Here is a 21,541-nt window from a genome sequence, read left to right as displayed (position 1 = left end):
AGCCCCCTTATGAATAAAGGTTTGTGTCACCGCAGAGCAGTGTGCTTTTAGGGCAAAGCACGTGAGGGTGGGCAGCACGTGATGGCTCAGGTCTTTGTGTTGGGTCATGGGAGGCAGGTGTGCGTGAGAAGGCTCCTCCACCTTTCCTTCATACAGCCACAGCACTTGCCAAGGCATCATTAGTGGGGCTCTCATGTTTCAGGGCAGACTATTGAGCAGCTGCTCAAGAGCCAGCTCACTTGGTAGCCTCGAAAACAAAACGTCCCTTGTTTCTCATCAGCACTGTGAATGACTTACTGCCTTCCTGAGCCTTGGGTTTGGCTCTGCAGCTTTCAGGACAGACAAGAATGTGAGATTTTTGCCAATGATGTATTCTTCTAGGTCTGTTTTATATCCATTATCAATTTAATGTGCCACTTTAATGAGATTTTGCTTTTTCCATCTCCTCCATGGAGCTGATTACTTAGCGTGTGTGGTTGCTCTTTGTGTTTTTTTTTCTTTTCTAAAGGAAACGACAAGTGAAGAAGTTGAATGTTTCCTTCAGCTGAAGAGAATATTTCCCAGGTCCTAGTGGGAAAAGGTGAAGAAGGGAACCAGAGGATGTTGCTAGTAGGTATGTACATGACAGGAAGCCATGACTAGCAGTGTGATTGTCAACAGGAAACAAAAAGCCATAGCTGATGTGATGGTGCCGTACAATACACTTTCTGCGTCTTGTTGCCTGCTGGACTGTGTGGCCTGGGAACCAGTGTATGTCTACGTGAGATATTCTGCTGTCCATTCATCTGCTGGAGTTTGAATTGTTCTGCATCTGGTTAACCCACCTTGCTGGAGCTGGCAAACCCTGGGAATTTTTCTTGACACCTGCTACTGTAAAGAACTTCAAAAGCTATGGGGAGAAAAGGGATGTGTGAGCAACCTTCACCAGCTGGCAGCTGAGCGCCCTTCAGACCCGAAGGCACCTTTGAGGTATCTCGACTGTTCAGTGCTCTGCAGATATGAAAGCTGAGCTTTTCTGGCACGTTCTCACATTGGCCTGGTCGTTCTCACCATGCTAGTACATGGGAAAGAAGACTTCCTCTCAGACATAGCTTATATCATCTTGGAACTGATCATTGCAGTGCTGGCCATCCTGGGGAACATCCTGGTCTGCTGGGCAGTCTATTTGAATAGCAACTTGCAGAACGTCACCAACTATTTTGTGGTGTCCCTGGCTGCTGCTGACATTGCCGTGGGTGTGCTGGCAATCCCCTTTGCCATCACCATCAGCACTGGCTTCTGTGCCTTCTTCTATGGCTGTCTTTTCATTGCCTGCTTCGTCCTGGTCTTGACACAGAGTTCAATCTTCAGCCTCCTTGCTATTGCCATTGACAGAATCATTGCGATCCGCATTCCCCTCAGGTAAGCACGGGTTGGGCTGGTGGGGCTGGGGTGGTGAGGGATGAACACAGTAATAACAACACATCTGGAGATGAACTGGGGAAGGAAAAGTTAACTGAGGATCAGCACTTTTTCTCTTGTAATTTGAAAGAAAGCCCCCACTTTTCTAGGTCTTGAAGGCTGCCTTGGTTGTTGGATTTTCTGGTTGCTTCTTATTCCAGTTCTCTGCTCTCATATGGTGTATGCTCATGGCATTGCATTGCACTGCCTAGGAGCTGCCATTCCCAACTTAAACAGGGTCATGCAGTAACCTCAACCTCCGCTCTGAGCTGCAGCCAGCAGCTCCAGAAGGATCCCTGGGGGAAAAGTGGAGCTAAAGCAGTGCATGGTGGGGGCAGAAAGGGGGTGAGGACAACTTGTCTCCTTCCCCATGGGGAGAGTGGGACTCTGCCTGCAGCCATAGGAGGTTGTGGAGAGTGTGGATGGGGTTTTGTTAAATGTGAAGGGAGGAGAAGCAGCAGGCGATGAAGAAATGGGTCTTAGGAGGATCTGAAATAGCTTAGGCACTGTCTCTGGAAACAAGCGTTATTAGGTCAAGGCAGAGGCTTGTCCCTAACCAGACCTGCAGATGGTTATTCTGTGGTGTCTACTCTGGCATTTAAAGGAAGAAAAGCACATTGCAGTATTAGAGCTTGAAAGCTGAATATGACTAGCTGCTACTTTGTGTGCAGCTAAGGACAAGGGGAAGTTTTGCCACACACACAGGGGCTGCTACTCAGTTCAGTGTTCCAGAAGCACGGTGCTGTGATGGGATATATCTGACCGTGGGTGTGAAGCAGCATTTAATTTTGTGGGCTGGGTTTGAATGCTGTGTGACAGTGCTTCCAAGTCATTCAGTAAGCTTGAAAGATGTAGAGGAAGCCCCGGGAGAGGCTGGTGTAGGCACAGTGTAGGAGTCTCCTTCCTTCCTGTTTTGCCCTTAGGAGGATGCAGCCCACTGTCAGGAATGGATAGACTTGCTTCCTATCCTTAACAACAAATGTGGCTGCAAAAATGGAACAAATTTCTGATTATTGTGCTCTCAAGTTTGAGGCTTTGGACATGCTCACTCCTGTTGAGCTTAATTCACTTGTGCTGACCTCTGCAATTTAGTTTTGTCTCTTGTGAATACTTTGGTCATCCAGCACTTATGTCAATTAACACAAACCCTCCATTCCAAAAGAGAAAGTATTCTTTTCCCTAAAGCTGCAGAAATTACCTTTCCATGTGGACCAGTGCAGTGTAGCCTTTCCTGAAGCCTAGCCTCAGCAAGCTTGGGCTGCTGGAATATTACCATTAATTGTCAGGTTCCAAACCTGGAGCTGTACCTGTCACAGCCTCTATTTTTGATGTAGTTGTCAGGAATGACCATTCCATTGCAGAGAAAACTCTATTGATATTAGTTACCTATAAATCAAACTGTCTCCACTTTTCTGTAGTTTCAGTTTATAAACAAATCTATTGATAAATGGCACAAATAACCATATAACCATATGTAGAGTACTTGGGAGCTTGCCTCTGAAACGGTTTTGAGAAGGGCTGATGTCTTTAATTCCTCCCCCATGAGCTAACCCCGAGGGCTTTTGTGGACAGTTTAAGCGCTCTTGTTGCTAGAGGATGACTTACCAGGAAAAGGATTTTAAAATCTGGATTTCTGCCCATTTTTGGCTGTATCACTGTAATGATCTTGTCTTGAAATTTAATTTCCTGGAATAGCCAAGGTGAAGAGTCCTTTAGAAAAACCAGACTCGATCAGTGCCGGGCACCCTACTGGGTTTGCTGGTTTGTTTTTGACATAACAGAACACACCTTCCTCTGCCCCGGGAACAGTGGAGCTGATTGGATGCAGAAACCCACAGGTACATCCATGGGTTCCTCTCCTCCTTGTCCTCCACGGGTTTCTCCTTTTACAGTAGGAGTGGAGAACTTGTCAATTGTGTTTCCCCTGAAGGCTTTATGGATGAATAAGCATTAAATGTATAGCCTCAGACATGCTGAGCAAGTGAAAGCTGGTTAGCTGAAGAGGGAGATGTGGGATGACTTAGATTGCTCACGTCCTTTATCCGGTTGTCTCAAAAATGAGTCAAACCAGTGGAAGGAAAGTCCTGCCGCTAAAGATGGAACGTTTTCTCTCCGTCATTTAATGCCTGGGAAAGCCTCTTCTCTCCCCTTCAGAGGACAAGAAAGGTAACACCAGGCATTCCTAATATTCATTAGATGGATGCTCCTAAGAAAATAATAAAACAGACTTCCTTCACTCTCGTGAAACCAAAAAAGTCAAACCTATATTTTCTAGTTCTTTTTAACTCCTTCATGTTTGGTTTGTCCTAAGGAAGGTAATCACGTGTCTCTGGATACCTCTGTGGATGTGTATTCCCACACAAATAATCTGTCGGCATTAAGGAGGCAGAAGTGTGGGATTTATGATTCTGCTTGGATTTTTGGACACCTCGGTTCATAATTAGTTGCCTTTGGAATGATTTTTCTGTGGATAAAAGACCTTCTCCCCAAAACTTGCAGTGAGAAAAGACATCAATATGTAAACTTTAACAATACGTTAAATCTAATTTGTGCAAGTCTCATGTGTTCTGCCTTTCAGATGATTCAGACATGGAATTCCATAATCCTTCCACAAGTTCTCAAACCCTTTGCTGAATTCTGCCATGTTTTATATGAAGGTAACACTCTCCACGTGGCACAAAAAGCACTGCCAAGGAAGTGAGTGTGAGCCATTGCTGGGTCTGGGATAAGATCTGAAATGTCTCTAACCTGAAATCTGTGCTCACTGATACAGACCCCCTGGGTGCTCTGAACAAAACCGGCTGCAAGTTTGAGCTGCAGGATGAAGTCATAGGCCACAAACAATTGCCACTTTCCAGGCTCTTTAGTACCAGCAAAGGCTTCATGGGCACAGTGCCCAGCCACGTGTTCTGGTGTAGGCATCTATGGTAAGGATACTCCCATGGTGAAGGACAGGTAGCTCCGATGCACTGGGGAGAGGGGAGGTGTTTTTCCTCCTGCAGCCAGACGGAAAAGTTTTCTCAGGTTACTGCCTGCTCAGTGTGCTGGATTCAGGTGTTGTGGCCTGCATACTGATGCAGGTCATACAGTGCCAACTACAGTAACTTGCTGAAGTGCAGACCCTTTCCTCTGATGAAAGCTGCTTTGGAGATGACTGCCTAAGCTGCCGGGATGCCTCTCTAGGAAAGCGTTACTAAGGTGCAGCTCCCTGTCATATGGAACACTGGGACAGATTTCTCCCACGTAGTGGTGATTGAAACTGCAGCTCTGAGGGGGCATTGGAATGTTTTCTGCCAGAGGCTAGGGATGATGGACATGAAGAACTGGCTTCTCAGAGTCTGGGGTAGGTAGAATAGGGGAGATGAATGCAAACCCTGAATAGGACATGGAAATATAGGACATGGAAAGGACCTTCGTGCTGACAACAGTCTGTTTCAGCCGTTGCTTTAATTCTCTAGGGTTGCCTTCTCAAATGCTCATATACGAACATCTGAATCAGTGAATCAAGGATTTCAAGTTTTATTATCTCTTTGAGCCATATCTGGACTTATTTCTTTCCCTGCTCACCATAAACCTGTTGACTTTATGACAAGTGTTTCCTTTTTTCGTTCATGTCAAATAGATCATGGGCAGATTCAGCCTAATATGAAAGAAGAGTAATTTACTTCCTCCTTTGAACAAGCATGGGCATGGCTTTGAAAGCACTGCCAGTTGTCTGCGGCTTCATGGGCCACAGTGGAACTTACTGTTTCCAAGCTTTTAGTCTGGAAACTGATTGTGCCTTGGGCAAAAGAGTGGAGCCTGCCCACAGTTACTGCTTCTGGAGTTTACAGCCCTATGTCCACCTTTGGGATCCAACTCTACACTGTCTTCATAGCCTACACAGCACCTGGTAATAGGGCAGGAAGTTTCTTGAGTGAGACTTTTGGGAAAGGATTGTTTAGGTGATGCATGGGAAGGTCTGGGTTTGGCTTCTTGCTCTGCCACAAGATTTCCTGGGCAATGCTGGGGTTGTCGGTGTCTGTCATTTCCAGATGCATGTAATAGGGATAGAATATCCTCCTGTTGTCTTGCCCCTATGGCTGCAGCTCCCAAGGTGGGGGCTGTTGAGTGGATGCACCCAGTGAATGGTGTTTTGTAGTGATTTGTTGAAACCCATTGAGCACTGCTGGGATTCAGATCAAAGCCCAGCTCCCTCAGTGCTCAGCACAGGCTTTCTGGTGTGGTGTGCTGAAGGTGGCTGAAACATGCTCCATGCATGGCAGAGCCGTCTGGTCAGGATGTGCAGTGCTGTCAGCCAGAGCTGGGTTTGAAGACAAGCAGCTGGCTGGTTGGATGCCATGACAAAGAGTTAGGCCAGTTACATATCGTGCAATGTATGGAAAGATTTTAACTCCTACCTGAGTTAACTGTGGTTCTTATACCAGCTCTGCCTTCCACCCAGCTTCATAGTTTGTGAATCGGACTGGAGGGGTGCTACACTTTGTGAAGGAATCCTGCTGACAAGGACCCAGCAGCATCACATCCTCAGCTGATTTACTCTAGGCAGCACTGCTGAGCTGTTCATGCACCAAGGGCAGTTGTGCTCCTGGAGGCAGTTTGCCAGGCTGATGGCCGGAAGAGCAGCAGGGCAGGTGAAATTATTTTGGGGAAAACATCCACAATTTAATGTGTTTGCAGAAGTGGGGTTTGTTTTCTAGAGGAGTCAGGTGACCCAGCCCCACTGTGAGCATCCCTGTGCTCTGCACTGATGTTCTTTGTGTCTGGAATTTCACGAGGATAAGTCATTGTTTGCATAGCGAGTCCAGTATTTCCAGGAAGCACGAGAACCGCTTGTGCACGGACAATCCAGTGCTGTCTGGACACATCAGACACACTACAAAGTCACCTGCCAGCTATGCAGAACATGGGCTGTAGGTGTGACCAGCTCCTTGCAGCAGGCTGTCTCCTGCATAGGTGCCAGCAATTCACAGTGTGTGTGATGCTTCCTGCAAGCCCTGAACTTGCCATGTAGAGCTGTACAGCACTGAGCTTACAGAGACAAGCTTTGGCCTGGCTGCTGTGAGCCTAGAAAGATGCCGAGACAGGTACATGAACTCTCCAGTGTCTCTCAGACATCTCTAACTGGACAAAAGGAATGAGTCCAGGGAAGTCTGCCTGGACAATAACCCTCCCTCAGTCAGCCAGAGGTGTCCCTGCGCGTCCTAGAAATTATGCTTTCCCAAACACATTAACATTTCTCAGTGTGTTCCTGTCCAATGTAGTGCTACATCATGAGGTGCTGTGAGCTTTCTCTCTTAACCCTTGGAGATACTGAGCAGGGCGTTGTGGAAATGCACTCTCTGGTAGGCTGGCAATTGCCACTGCCAACACAATACACTGCAGCTGGAAAGCAGGAGGCTGCTTGGGTTAAGTGCTGTTCCTAAGCCTTGTAAAGTTTGTTGCATGGGATTCCCCAGAGGGGAAGAGGGAGGGACAAGTTGGGGGGTGCTTGCCTGGAGCAGTAATGAATGTATTTTTAGTGGAAGGGAAGGGACATCTCTAGTCGTGGGATAACAGCTGCACGATTTCAAAATTCCTCTGACAAGATGCAGCCAATTCCAGGGCTTCAGGGTTTTGAGGGTTTTTGGTTTGTTTTTTTTCCAAGCTTCAAGTGCCTTCAGCCAAGCTCTTGCTCCCTGAGTGTACTTTTCAAAGCGCAGATGCTGTTCTGCTCCATTGCTGAGGTCTGAATGCGATCAGCCCCCTGCTACTGTCCATGCTGTGCCCTTAGCATCCCCTAGACATTGAGCAGAATCCACTGCTTGCTGGAGAAAGCTTTTTATCTCTCAGAATCAGCTGAAATTCCTCCCTTATTTATGGAAGAGGGATTTCAGTATTTTTGGATACTGTGAATTGTGGTTGGCTCCATCACCCACTCCTTTTTCTGATTTTGAAATGCAACCAAGGAAGGGAGACTCAAGCCTGCCAGGCTTTGTGTGGAGTCTGTATCTCCCCCAAGGCCCATCAGCAGGGTTTTAAAGCACATGCAGGATCTCCATTCTGTACTGTGTCCAGCAAAAGCAGCCTCTCTCCTCCCCTGTCTTGAACTTGCATTGGGGTAGGAGCATGAACCTGTGGGAGTGACTGTTTCATTGAGAGATGGAAAGTTTTCTGTGGCTTGTTGGATTATTTTATTTTTGATGTTTGTTTGCTGAGAGAATTCTGGGGACAGAGGGAGAAGGAGCACTGGGTAAACACTGAGAGCCCTGCGCTACTGTTGTCCGATCACAGACACATGGGGTCAAGTACAGTGTGGGACCCACACTGGACAATGTGGGAATCCAGCCATCTACTTCCCATGTTAAGCATTACCAAGGGAAGGAAAGTGCATTGAAATAAACTGTTGCCCTGATTTACATTTTCAGAGAGAAGAACTGGTAGAGTCAGCTCAGGACTCGCAGTAACCTGTGAGGCCTTGGGAACTGGCTGATATTGCAAACAAACCGAGGTCCCTCCCTGTACTGTCAGATTCTTGCCATGTTGCTTATTGCCTCTTTCAACAGACTAATACCTCCACCACTGAAGTCTCCTTTGGTGTGTGCAGTGCAGCCCACAGAACACCTGTAGTCAGAGCACTCAGCTTAAGTCCTTTCTGAGAAATGCCTGGGGTCCTCTTAGCTGGGCTGATGAGGATGCTGCTGACTTGTCTCAGTTGTGTCAGGAAGGTTGGCGGTGCTGGCCTTCCTGAAAGTGCCATAGTGGAGCAGAGTGAGGTGTTGTGAGAGGCAATGCCAGCCTGGCTTCTGCTGCTGAGTCAGCAGAATTTCCCTGGAGCACACCTGCCCATGGACATGGGGCCAGTGGCGCTGTGCCTCCAGGTTCTTTTGTGCTGTTTGGCTTGCAGATCTACTGCAAGACAGGCATAGCGGTTCTATGCTAAAAGCCTGCTCCTTTGCCAGAAAGGAGGAACTATCTCAGACTTTGGCAAGAGGGCCATGGTGGCCTTCATCACTAAGGGTCAGGACAGTGCTGTTGATTGCTCAGGCTGCAAGATGTATGTGCATGACCAAGTGGGCTGATGAAGAAACACAGATGAAAACTGTATTAAGTTCCCTGGTTTTCTGTCACATATTCACTGCCTAAAGGAAAGGGGAGGGAAGTAGGTGGCATACATCACCATGGAGTCTTTGCTGTGCTCTGCTGCGTGGGTTCTGCATGGCAGTTCGAGGGCCCATCTGAAGAAGCAGGTGCCTTTCTTGCTGTCTTGTGTCTTCTGGGCCATTGGGAAATTGTATGAATGTCAGGGGCTTGTTGAATTATACTGATGTAATTCCTATTTCCTCTGCTTTATAGGTACAATGGCTTGGTGACTGGCTCTCGAGCTAAAGGTATCATTGCCATCTGCTGGGTATTATCTTTCATCATTGGCTTGACACCAATGCTAGGGTGGCACAATCGCGCCCAGATCGATGAGCTGGGTTCCAACAAGTCCTCTCCCATCAACTGCAGCAACAGTATGGTGGCATGTCTCTTTGAGGCTGTGGTCACCATGGAGTACATGGTCTACTACAACTTCTTTGCCTGTGTGCTCTTGCCCCTACTCATCATGTTTGGTATCTACTTGAAAATCTTCATGGCAGCCCGGCGACAGCTCAAGCAGATGGAGAACAAGATGGTACATGGGGAACGTTCTCGCTCTACTTTGCAGAAGGAAGTCCATGCAGCCAAGTCTTTAGCCATCATTGTTGGGTTGTTTGCAGTCTGCTGGCTTCCACTGCATATTATTAACTGCTTTACCCTATTTTGCCCAAATTGTGCTCATGCTCCCCTCTGGCTGATGTATCTGGCTATTATCCTGTCTCATGCCAACTCGGTTGTAAATCCTCTAATTTATGCCTACCGAATCAGGGAGTTCCGATACACCTTCCGTAAAATCATCAGCCAGCACATCCTAGGCAGGAAGGAGCCATTCAAGGCAGGAACAGCCAGCTCCAGGACTTCCACTCACGGTGGGGACGCAGAGAACGCCAGCATACGAATCAGTGAGTATGCGTTAGAGGTATACACCAATGGAGAGATCCACAGGGATCCTGAAAAGCAGGACCTAAACAAATGCAAAGCTGGCTTGGATTGGCACCAGAATGGAAATGCTCTGGACATGGAGACAAATGGTCATCTGCTACATTCCTGCAAAAATGGGATTCTTTCAGATGTGTGCATGAGCAGGGAGCTGCACAGTGAAGAGCTACTTGATGCCCAGGTGTCTTACTCAGATCTGGAAAGAGCAGCCTTGGCAGCAGCTGATGTTTCCTGATGAGACTTGCAAAGTCTTCCTGGTAGAATGATTTTTTTTTTTCCCATTGGTGACCTCTGCCATGGCAGAAAGGGAGGTTGGGGGGCGGGGGGAGAGGTGTGCATCTCTATTGCTGTGGAGAAAGGGGTCCCTCCCCAGGACTGTTGGGATGATCCTAAGTACTAGACTGGAGAAAAGCCAAGATACCACTGAAATGGACTAAGGAAGGAGGGACGCGTTACCCATCAATGACCTGTCACCACGAGCAGTGCCGAGGTCGAAGATGGCATTCCAAGTTCAGCACTGGGAGACCCTGCTGATGCAGGGCATATTATGACATTATGCTGTACTGTGTACCTGTGGTTGTATGTCAGTTTTGCTGGCTTTACCAGCAGGAATAAAAGTGTGCCTGAAAGTATTCACTGAACTATGAAGAGCAGCAGGGAAGGGGCCATTCAGTACTTTGGCCCTGCAACAAACACAAGGGGGATAGCAACATCTGTCGGTCAGGAAGGATGCCAGCAGCTGCTTGGAGAGAGAAGGAATTTACCTGATGGGAACTTTGGATACCTTCAACCATGGCATTTTGTCCTTCAGTTCATTTTTAAAGCTTATACTGCAACAGGTTGCTTGAGTATTTTTTTCTTGTCTTGATAAGATTACTTCTATGTTAAGTTATAAAAGATGGGCCAGAACTCATATCCGTTCCCTGAGCGCTCGACGTTCCAGATGCACAAGGCAAATAAACTCACAGCTCTCTACTTTGTTTAGCAAATAAGGAAAACGGAGTCTGTAATATGGATTTCCCTTAGCAAAAGGGCTGTTAGCAGGACTTGGTGCTGCAGACAGCAGGCAAACAGGCCAGGTTGTGGTCTGCGTCAGCAGGGTGGTCATGCCTCGAGGTGTGTGAGCTGTCTGTAGGCTGGTGGGCACTGTCTGCTTCTTCCCACCCCGTCTCTGTGTTTGAGCTCCTAGAATGCACTTTCTTTCCATGGCTCCAGATGTGTGTGAGGGGAGCTGATTTCCCATACTTTGTTCATTTTCATCCTTACTCAAAAGGCTGTGTAATCTTCTTTATTGGGGTGGGGAGGAACACACACACCTACCTAACGCTTACTTTTTGAATTCCAATGAGCTCTATTTAAACACCTTTTCTCCTGTGATTTCAGTTTTTTCCTCAAGTGCTTTACTGTGAAGCCTGATGTGTCCCTGTGGTGCAGAGGCCAACAGAAGTGGGTCTGTTTGGTTAGAAGATGCTTTTACTCTGAGAAGCTGAAAGGCATCGGTAGTAGGGGAAACCAGCTTAGGAACTGCAGTTTCCTGTGTAAGAGAACAGGCAAATTCATGGTGCAGCAAATGTATGCACTGGTGTGGTTTGGTGTAGGGGTATTTCACAGCAGGTTGATAATTTTCTGGATCATTTATGAAGCTTTGTACCCTAAGGACAGCAGAATGCTACGTTCAGCTTGAATTCTACCTAAAGATTGTCTTGGTTTTGTTCTCCAGACAAATAATTCACATCTAATACCACCAGCCTTCTGGAGAGACTGGTGGTAATGGTCCTACTGGAAAATGAAAAGTCCACTAATTCCAGGGATCTGAAGCTTATTCCCTGGCTGAAAACATCAGAAATATCACCCCCCCAAACCTGGCTCCTCCTCACGTGCGTCAGCTAACATTTCAGAAGCCAAATAATCTCTTTTGCAGAAAGGGTAGGGGAACTGGATTTTGATATTTGAGGAAGAGCAGGTTAGGTTTGTGTGTTCTTATTCGATGTTTGTTTTATATATTGTGAACTATTAAAATGAAAAGTCAGTTTTATTTGAGGATAATTTTCTTTTTGCCAGTGTCCCTACATGAAGATGGAGAATAGTTTATAGTGCTAAATGTGCTCAAGTACGTAACTGCTCCAGGGTAGCACAAGAGATGGACAAAAAGATGGGATTGCCACCACAACCCTTAGCAGAAAGACAGGTAAATTTGTAGAACAATTGACTTTACAGTTTAATTGAATTGCTGCTTTCTTGGCACGGCTCTTCTACGTAGTCTGACGTCAGGGGAGTGGATTATCACTCCAGCACCATTAACATACATGAAGCCGTTTCCCTAGGGCTGACATTGTAGGTGGTTCCTCTGTAGGGTGACCTGGGATCTTGTTCCTCTTGGTGCTTCTGCATGGGGTATTTCTGTAGGTTATTTGTGGGATGGCTCCTCTGACCTCCTGTGTAACAGTGGCAGAGGAACTCAGTCAGGAAAATGGGGGTCTGATCTCTCCAGGCCTCAGCTGGGAGCTGAAATGATTCTAAGAATAACACAAGATTATATCCGGTATTCATGTCAATAACAATTAGGTCCACAAAGAAGCAGAGCAGGAAAGGAAGTGTGGGAAAATACCAGCATCACTTATGTGCTGGAACACACACGAGTGCAGAAGTGTCCCCTGTTGAGCTTTAGATGCCATTGTAATGAGATGTTTCATGCCACATTGCATCAGACTTTCAACAGCTGATGTGGGTTGCTTGCTTTCTATTGTTTCCTGAGCTTCTTCACACTCAATTATGGCAGCTTCTTGCTTTGTTGCCACGAGAATCAAGTTGATCTATGTTGATGTGACAGATTTAGGATTGCCACTCTGGAAATCTTGCCTGCCCAACCAGATTGCCATGTAAGCTTACTGAATTTCCAGATGTCTTGAAATTAGCTTTTCTGTTGTTGTGTGAGATGCCCCCGAGTGCGTCCAATCCCTTTCAATATTAGTGATGCAGATTTGACAGGAATAGGGTGTGTGAAGGGGCCAGGGGATGCGTGCAGGAGGAAGTGCAGTGGGGCTAAGGAGGCAGCATGTTATATATAGCATTGGGAGTCTGCTGTCACAGGAAGGAAGGGATGGCAATTGCACTACAGGCTGTGTGGGCCTTCTGGCAAATGTATGTCTGAGATGGACGCTCAGAGGATGTTTCAGTCGTTGTGGGGAGCTCAACAGGCTCGTGCCTTTTGAACAGAATTTTGGACTTTGTATTTCTCGTTTCCCAGGGATCACCATTGCAAGGCTTGCTTTTGGGGGTTTTGTTGTTTAGTTGGGTTTTTTTTTAAGGGAAAAAAGGAAAAAGAGCTGTATGGTCCCATCAATGAAATGTGCTCTTCTGGCAGCGTTCTCCACTCTTGGAAAGTACCTGTCTTCCAAACTGCACAGGGATCAGTAGAAAAATGGAATGTTTTTTTCCCACTCATCCCCATTCTTCTTCCAGCTGGAGAATGTTTAGCTGATGAACTATAGCTCTTCTGGATAAACAAAGATGGTACCAAGACAAAGGGAAGAGTGAGGTGACTTATCAGGAGAGGCTGGAGGCTTCCTTGGGAATCCAAGGTTCAGTGGGTCCAGAGAGTAAGAGCTGGGGTATGAAGAAACTGATTCCATTCAAGTGGAGCTTCTTACTAAAAGTGGCTGAAGATCCACAGAGAGATGTGATGCCTCATTTGATGTGAGGGAGTCCATGAATTTCACCATTCCCTGAAGACTTCTGGCTCCAGGGTTTATTTGTTTTACAGGGTTTCAGAGAAAGTAAAGTTTGATCAATTGCCAGGAGTAATTTTATCAAGAGTTCTTCCTGGGGCCCCCTCCTCAGTAAGACGCTGGGTTTTGTGTATGCAAATAAGTGCACTTACAGCTTTGTCCTGCAGGGCTTCATTTGGATCAGTGGTATTTCAAAGCTCTGTGTAAGCTTGAACTGCAGCTCTTGAACGGAGAAACAATTCGGCATGGTGAGACAGCTGGGGTTAGCGTAGACAGAAAAGGTTTGCCACTGGTCTCATTTGGTGCTGAGAAGCTTATTGTGCAGATGGACTTGGGAGTTACATGGGGCAGAGTCTGAATCTTTGGCTATTCTTTGAGAAGAGGCTCCAGCAGATGCTGGTGGATACAGAAAAGTCTCTGAGGTGTGGGAGCAGAATGGAGGGTTAGAGTGGATGGGAAATCTTGGTGGTGAAGGAAGATTTGTAGGGGAGATGTTTGGGAGGATTTCAGGGGAGCAGGAATGTGCTGGGAGGTGCTGCGGATGGCCCAGATGGCACTGGCATGAGACCAAGGTGGGACTTGCTGAGGAAGGACTCTGGAAAGGATGTACAGTCTTAGAGCTCTCCGGGGGTCACTACAGAGAGTCAGCCTTACCGGGTGCATGCGGAGGGTTCAATTCATAAGGTCTGTTAGTGACCAAGGCAGAGACAGTTCTTGTGGATTATCTCCCTTTCAGAGACACTGTCACATTTCATGACTGTGTCTGGGTGCAACAAAACCCCTTCTGCTTCATGAACATGAGCCCTACCTAAAACCAAATCAATCCAGCCGTGTTCTGTGGGGAGGACAAGCCTGCTGTAACAGGGCTGTGATGCATTAGAACCGTAGAATACTCTTTAGTGGTCTTTGCTATGTTTAGCTGCCTCATAGTTCTCTCCCAGTTTGTTTTGGGACTCACACTGCAGTGAGTCATCCCAGAGTTTTGTCTTTCTAGCCCTCAGCTTTTGGCCTTCTTTACAGTAAAACACATCAGAAAAAGGAAAATCACACCAGTTCCTTATCTGCATGAGAGGTGCCTAACCCTGACAGACTGAGAATCCCCAGACTGGGGCAGTGTTGTGTGTAACTCCATGTCTTATTTGTCTGCTGGGACTGTTAAAATCAAGACTGGAACCTGTTGATCTGAGTCCATCCTTTGCTTCTCCCACTCTGTCTCAGGAGCTGGTGTTCCTGCCCTCATCCTGTGGAGCGGTTGTCTCTGTGGTCTGCAAACCAAGACACTATGAACACCCTGCTGCACACACTGTCACTATAAAACAATTACTCTTTTAATTTAAATGGTTTATGAATATAGTTGTTGTTTTCCCTCTGTTTGTCAGTTACCAGTGGGAGGGGAGGGAAGGGGGTGGGAGAACCTGTGCATGCAAATGTATTTAAAGTGCATTGACCAAAAGGGTTTTTTTTTGTCAATCTGTGAAGTTTTCATATCTGTGAAGTCGTCAGACTGCTGGGCAGTGAGGAGCCACCAGTGCTGCTGAGTCTGTCTTGGTTACATTTCTTAATAAGCATTCAAATAATAAAATATATTTGTAAAAGAGAGTGTGAGTGCCTTTGTCTCAGGAAGACCCGGCTGGGCCACCCTGTTTTGTGCAAGTGTTTTCTTACTGTTTTATTAGCTTTTCCCATAGATTGACCTTTCCAGAGAGCTCCCTTCTTGCTGCTGCCTACTCTGTTGCAGAACGTACTAGCATGGACTGAAGTGACAGACCCAGATGGATTAGGAGACACCTCACATCTGTGACATCCTGGGATCTGTCATCTCTGCAGTAAGAGCAAATGTTTACAGCTGCATACTGAACACAAGGTAGAGCACGGCATTTGCCCAAACCCCTGCAGTATCAGGAACAATGTGTTGCATAGCAGGACCTGAAGGGTACATTTCTGTACCCTTGACATTTCTGTACCAATGACATTTCTGAGTGGTGAACTAGGACAGGGCTGTGGAGGATGGCCTTTTCCCTACTAATGGTTTGGCTAAAAAGCTTTCACAATATTTGAAGCAGCAGGATCTTCCTTGTCACTTCTGCCCCCAGTTGGACCCTGAAACAACTTTGCAGCTGTGAGAGGGGCATCCCAGCCTGCTGGCTCTCCTTCCACATGGCCCTGCCAGTGCACTTCAGACCTCCTTGTAAGACCCTCACAATTTCAGACCTCTCTCTGTTGTGCTGTGCCACTGAGGCTGAGATAGCCCCATCAGCCACATTAGTGTGGAAATGGAGGGAGTGAATCTTAGGGCCATTTCCTAGCAATGCCGAAGGATGAGGCAGGAATAATTTCCACCTTTTTCCAGCTGGCAGCTACTAAATATGTGTGTGAGGAGGTTCGTGGAAGTCTACAATCCAGGAACATTTGGAATTGGGAAGTAATGAAATGAAAGTTCACCAAATAACCATCAATGACTGGTCATTCCCTCTCTTGGTTCACTTTGCAGCTGGGTTAGAGGCCTTGCTGGAGGCCCCAGTTTGTGGAGCAGTGCTGGCTCCCTTGTGCTCTGTGGCCAGCTGTGCCCAAGTTGTTCAACCAACTGTGTAATTGAAAAGGTTTTTGGTTTTTCCCTCCTTTCACAAACACTGTGCATTTTGTTCTGCAGCATCAAAGGCCAGGAGCTCGGAGGAACAATGGGCGTCTGCAGGAGCCCAGGGAAACAATGGCCCTACCTGGACCCGGGAAGAAAGCAAGTACTTGAAAGAACAGAGAGAGCTCCCAGTTTAACAGCACAATTGGTCTGATCTGGAAACCTCTGCTCAGCAGTTTTTGCCTTAGTCAGCCAGAGAAGCTGGGCTTTGCAGAGCATTTGCTGTAGGCTAAGGCTGTTTGAGGATGATACAGCTCAACAAGTGTAATATTTACTGCAGCACTGGGGAACCGATGACATTTCTGAGTGGTGAGCTAGGATAGGGCTGTGAGGGATGGCATTTTCCCTGCTAATGGGTGGATAATGGTTTTGGCTAAAAAACTTTCACAGTATTTGAAGCAGCAGGATCTTCCTTGTCACTTCTGCCCCCAAACAGGAAGCCTTTGCTGCTAAGAATAGTACATAGATACCTGCTGTGGTCTTGGCCATCATGTGTTTCAAGGAGAATTCAAGGAATTAAAAGCTCTGAGCACCTTCTTTGAGGCCCTGTGCACCTCACAATTTACTTTCACAGGAAGGATGCACTTGCGTTTGACTGAAGTGACCAAGTGAAGAGTGAGAGTCCCTGTGTATTCATTCAGGGGAGGGAGAGAGACTTCTGCCAGCTTGGAGTGATCCTGTGAGGAATCCACCTCTGATCCCACAGATAACATGCACCTCAGGTTAGATGATGTGACTCACTGCGGGTTGGGGTCTCACTCAATGGTAAGTGGAGCTGTATTCCTCCCTGATGTCTCAATCTCCTCTTCAGTGCTGTTCTGAGAACAAAGGGGGGCACTTTTGAGTATTGGTGTTGTTTCATCAGAACTGACCAAGTGGATGGCACTGGTGGAGGGGTTTTGGCTGTAAAATGTGCCACTCTTAGAAGCACAGTCCCTTCTCTGCTGTGTGACTGCAGTAGTCACTGCTGAGATCCTGCAGAGTGACAGGAAAGCGCTACCCATATCTCAGAAAATCAGAAATTAATTTCAAGGACTGGAGTCCTTGCAGCACTTCAGAGAAAAAGCTCTAAGCCAGGCTTAGGCACCACAGTAGAACGGTGAGTTTTCAGCAAGTGAAAGGCAAGGACTGGGTAAAGAGCTTCCAGTCCGACGGTTCAGAATGAACTGTGTACAAATGAGGTTATTTGGAGTGCAGAGCCATATTGTGTGGTCTGAGCCTGTTGCACTGAACTCCAGAGCTGGGACTGTGGGTTTTGGGAGTGTCCAGCTGCAATCCAGAGAGGTGACTGCAACTTCTACAGAGCCCAGTGCAGTCCTTAAACCTGCAAGCTTGGACACTGACAGCACTGGAGCTGCAAACACTCAGGCTTTGTTTGCCAAGGATTTACCCAAAGCCCTGGGCAGCTCTCATTTTTGCCTTACCTAAGGCAAGGAGATTAGATAACAGCTCATAATGACAGTGGAGAAAATCCATGTGTGGGGGTATCTTGCTGCCTCAGCTGTCGATGAGGTCATGGGGATGTCTTTTTGGGCTCGTATAGGTGTAGGATGTTACATCTAAATGGGAGTTCGGCATATCTCAGTTGAATACCTCATGTTGCTGGAGAACTTACAGCTGCATCATTTGGGCATTTGGCATCATCTGTGCCTTGAAAGTTTGTGCCTGTGCTTTGGGGTTCCAGGGATGCAAGGAGGCTGTTGTGCATTGTGGTGATTGCATCCAGGGAAAAAAAAACAAACAAACCAAAACAACAAAAACAACCACCAACAAAGTCCTAATAAAGAGAATTGAGCAGCCTGGATCAGATCTACAAAGAATGCAAAACAAGCCTGGGCCATCTCAGGGTAAGCTGCAGTCATGGTACCTCTTGAACCCATGTCCTGTTATTGTTGGTGTGGAACGTGAGGGTCCAGGCCAATGAAAATAAGGAAGGTGGCTTGACAGACACAGATTTTATCTTCTGAGATTCGTCATGACCTTTCGTGTATAATAAATAAAGTTGACTCAGGAATTGGCAAGTGCCCTATAACATGCAGTCCTGGTGCCGGGACTCGGCAGAATGTTCTGCTTAGTAATGCACTCTGTTAGCTTTGTTTGCCAAGCTCCTATTTTGGAGGTGTGCTGAAGGGCTGAATAGTGGCAGATGCTGAAGCCTTCTGCAGGGCAGGTGTGCTGGACCCAGCATCTCTGACCATGCTGATCCAGGCTGGATGAAGGTCATTTTGAATCCACGCTGATATAACTTTTTAGCGCTTGGCCATAGAAAGGAAAGTAGTGTCTTGCAAAGGAAGAATGCTGTTTGCAGTGGTATGAATCCTGGGGCAAAGAGGACTCGCATCCTTTCATTTACTATGAACTGTCAAGCATGTAAGTCTGTATTGAGCAGTACTTCTTCCAGTATTAATGTCTTCGGAGCAGCTTTGCCCTGCACACTTGATATTAAACAATTCCAGCATCCAGAGGATGTGGCCGGTTTTGCGTGTGACAGGAATGGTAGCTCTGAGACTTGCCTGCTGCCAAGCAAATTCCTGCCCTGTCATCTCCTCTGTTAACCATGATTGTGAGCAATCACAGGTTTTCTGAGCTAGCCCTGGTAGCAGGGGCTGTGAGACACAGGGCTCGTGTGCTGTTAAATTGAAGCTGTTCAGTGATGGTAACACATCAGATTGCAAAGTTATTCTGCAGAGCCAAAAGACATTGGGGAGAATCATAGAATAGTATGGGTTGGAAAGGACCTGAAGATCATCTAGTTCCAACCCCCCTGCCATGGGCAGGGACACCTCACACTAAACCATGGCACCCAAGGCTCTGTTCAACCTGGCCTTGGACCCTACCAGGGATGGAGCATTCACAACCTCCCTGGGCAACCCATTCCAGTGCCTCACCACCCTAACAGGAAAGAATTTCCTCCTTATATCCAATCTAAACTTCCCCTGTTTAAGTTTTAACCCATTACCCCTTGTCCTATCGCTACAGTCCCTAATGAAGAGTCCCTCCCCAGCATCCCTATAGGCCCCCTTCAGATACTGGAAGGCTGCTATGAGGTCTCCACGCAGCCTTCTCCAGGCTGAACAGCCCCAACTTCCTCAGCCTGTCTTCATACAGGAGGTGCTCCAGTCCCCTGATCATCCTCGTGGCCTCCTCTGGACTTGTTCCAACAGTTCCATGTCCTTTTTATGTTGAGGACACCAGAACTGCACACAATGCTCCAGGTGAGGTCTCACAAGAGCAGAGTAGAGGGGCAGGATCACCTCCTTCGACCTGCTGGTCACGCTCCTTTTGATGCAGCCCAGGATACGGTTGGCTTTCTGGGCTGCAAGCGCACACTGAAGCTGGCTCATGTTCATTTTCTCATCAGCCAACACCCCCAAGTCCTTCTCCGCAGGGCTGCTCTGAATCTCTTCTCTGCCCAACCTGTAGCTGTGCCTGGGATTGCTCCGACCCAGGTGTAGGACCTTGTGCTTGGCATGGTTAAACTTCATGAGGTTGGCATCAGCCCACCTCACAAGCGTGTCGAGGTCCCTCTGGATGGCATTCCTTCCCTCCAGCGGATCAACCGAACCACACAGCTTGGTGTCATCAGCAAACTTGCTGAGGGCGCACTCAGTCCCACTGCCCATGTCAGAGACGAAGATGTTGAACAAGACCAGAAGACAAGAAGAGGGCCAATGTTTGCATTCCCAGTCCCAGAGAGCCTACAGGGGGAGAGCTGCAGTTCATTCACAAAGATTTTGCCTGATTCAAAGGCAGAGTCTCGAGAGCACCCACCACCAGCACCAGGGTGCTGGGCTACATGAACACTCAGCATCTGAAAGTAAAAGGCAATTGGCTCCCTAATTTCTGAGTTGCCTGCCATCTGGGAGCAGTCCGGTATTCCAAGTGCTTCCTGCCTTTCTTTATATTCATGCCAAAAGCACTAAAAGAATAGGGTGGAGACAAAAAATCACAGACCCTCCTCAAGATCCTCCTCTAATTCCAGAAGGATCAAAATGCTAAAGGTTGCATTGGGAAAACAGAAATAGTCTTTTCTCCCACCATTGGTAACTCAATGCCACAGCTAAAGCTGAGAGTCAGCTGCTTGTCCTACAGCTGTGTTCTTTCTGAATTCATGAGAAATAGCATTTTGATTTCCTTCCAGAAGAAATACACAGTAACATCCCTCACTTGCACCGAGGCCTTCCAGTCTGCAGCACTAAGCCATGTAATGTTCATCTGCAACTAAATTAAACCAAATTCCTTGTGGATTGAGCCAGTGCTTGGGAATCAAGGTTTTAATCAGAAACCTTTATAGCTTGCTTTCTCTGAGCACTTGCTTCCCATGCAAGTTCCTTCCCATCCTAATTTCTGCCTTTGCAGATGATCCTCCTTTCCTGCAGTATGCCAGGCCCAGGAAGCACAAGAGGTTTATCTGAGATGAAGGGGCTGGCTGTCCCCTTCCCTGGGGCAGCACTACCTGGACTTCCAAAAGAACTGTAGCAACAACCTTCCTGTAGACTTCCACTGTGTGGTTGGAGGGAGGGACGTGCTCTCTATGTTAACTGTAGCCTGATTCCCTTACAGGAGGACCTTCCCATTTGGAAGCACTGTGTGGGACATATGATCCTCCCAGGGAGAGCACAATGTTTTTTTCCCATCAAAAGCACAAGGTTGCATCCTGGGGTCAGTGACATGTGGATGACACTGAATGCTGAAGCCTGTGTGTCAATCAGGTCTTGGAAGAGGCTGCATTCTCTCTGCTGCACAGACACGTTCACTGTCTCTGAAGAGAGGTCCTTGTGGATGTAGCCATGGATTTGGTGTTTTCCAAGTGGCTGGAAATCCGAGTGCTATAAAATACATGTCCCTGTTCTGCTTCCTAAAGAGATGCATCTGCTGATGTCAGCTTCCAGGTAAGACACACAGGAACCTGCTCTCTCTCAGCATCTGTGGCCTTTGGCCCCTGCTGGTAGTCAGGCATCCTAAGGAAATTAGAAGTGACCCAAGCCTTTTTTTTTGTTAGTCCTTGGTCAGTGTTGCAGATGGAGAAGTAATGGCAGTTTTCCAGCAGGTGAGACCCTCCAGGCCAGCTCGACAGGCAGGAAAAATAAACACAGGAAATAACATCCATGTGGTAAGATAACAGAAAGGAGAGGCTGGGACAGCTTTCTGCTGCATGCCAGGGGGAAGGACAGAGCTTGGAGCTCTCTCTAACAGGAGCAAGCAGATGTTGAACCTTAGCACAAAGGAAGGCGTTACTGCCTCAGCAGAGAGGAAAGTAGAGAAAAGGAGGTTTCTGCTTTGTCCAGAGGAGTTGCTCTCTAAGGTAAAGGGTCTGTGGAGTGAAGATCATAGAATCATAGAATAGTTAAGGTTGGAAAGGACCTTAAGATCATCCAGTTTCAACCCCCCTGGCATGGGCAGGGACACTTCACACTAAACCATGCCACCCAAGGCTTCGTCCACCCTGGCCTTGAAAGATCTTTAGTTTAGATGTGGGGTGAGTTAGTACTTTGCCCAGAGCAAAGACTCTCAAGCTAATGAGCTAATTAACTGGTTGGTTTTGTGTCTCCAAAGCAGTTCTGAGGGTCTGTGTGTTGCTGGAAGCTCTACTCTATCTCACCTGTGAATCCCACCTGCTGAACTCCTCCTCTTGGCCTCTGCTTTGTGTCCCTTCCTCCCAGATCCTGTGGGCTTA

The 21,541-nt window shown here is 47.3% G+C and overlaps 1 protein-coding gene across 3 annotated transcripts in view; it reads left to right on the top strand.

Annotated features, from left to right (window-relative positions):
- ADORA2A (adenosine A2a receptor) overlaps window positions 1-14,384 on the top strand; it is a 35,855-nt gene extending 21,471 nt beyond the window's left edge. For all 3 annotated transcript variants that reach the window (XM_057411419.1, XM_057411420.1, XM_057411421.1), the window contains 2 exons: window positions 509-1,401; window positions 8,776-14,384. In XM_057411419.1, coding sequence (XP_057267402.1) covers window positions 1,052-1,401; window positions 8,776-9,736 — 1,311 coding nt within the window. In that variant the 5' untranslated portion in view covers window positions 509-1,051 and the 3' untranslated portion in view covers window positions 9,737-14,384. The remainder of the gene's footprint in view (window positions 1-508; window positions 1,402-8,775) is intronic.
- Window positions 14,385-21,541: the final 7,157 nt, after the last annotated feature.

Source organism: Pezoporus wallicus, unplaced genomic scaffold, assembly GCF_028554395.1.
Source record: "Pezoporus wallicus isolate ANWC-B61680 ecotype Strahan unplaced genomic scaffold, APGP_CSIRO_Pwel_v1 contig_6401, whole genome shotgun sequence".
In the NCBI taxonomy this organism is placed as follows: Eukaryota; Metazoa; Chordata; class Aves; order Psittaciformes; family Psittacidae; genus Pezoporus; species Pezoporus wallicus.
Note: the sequence above shows the minus strand (reverse complement) of the source record. Positions and strands in the feature narration are given on the sequence as shown.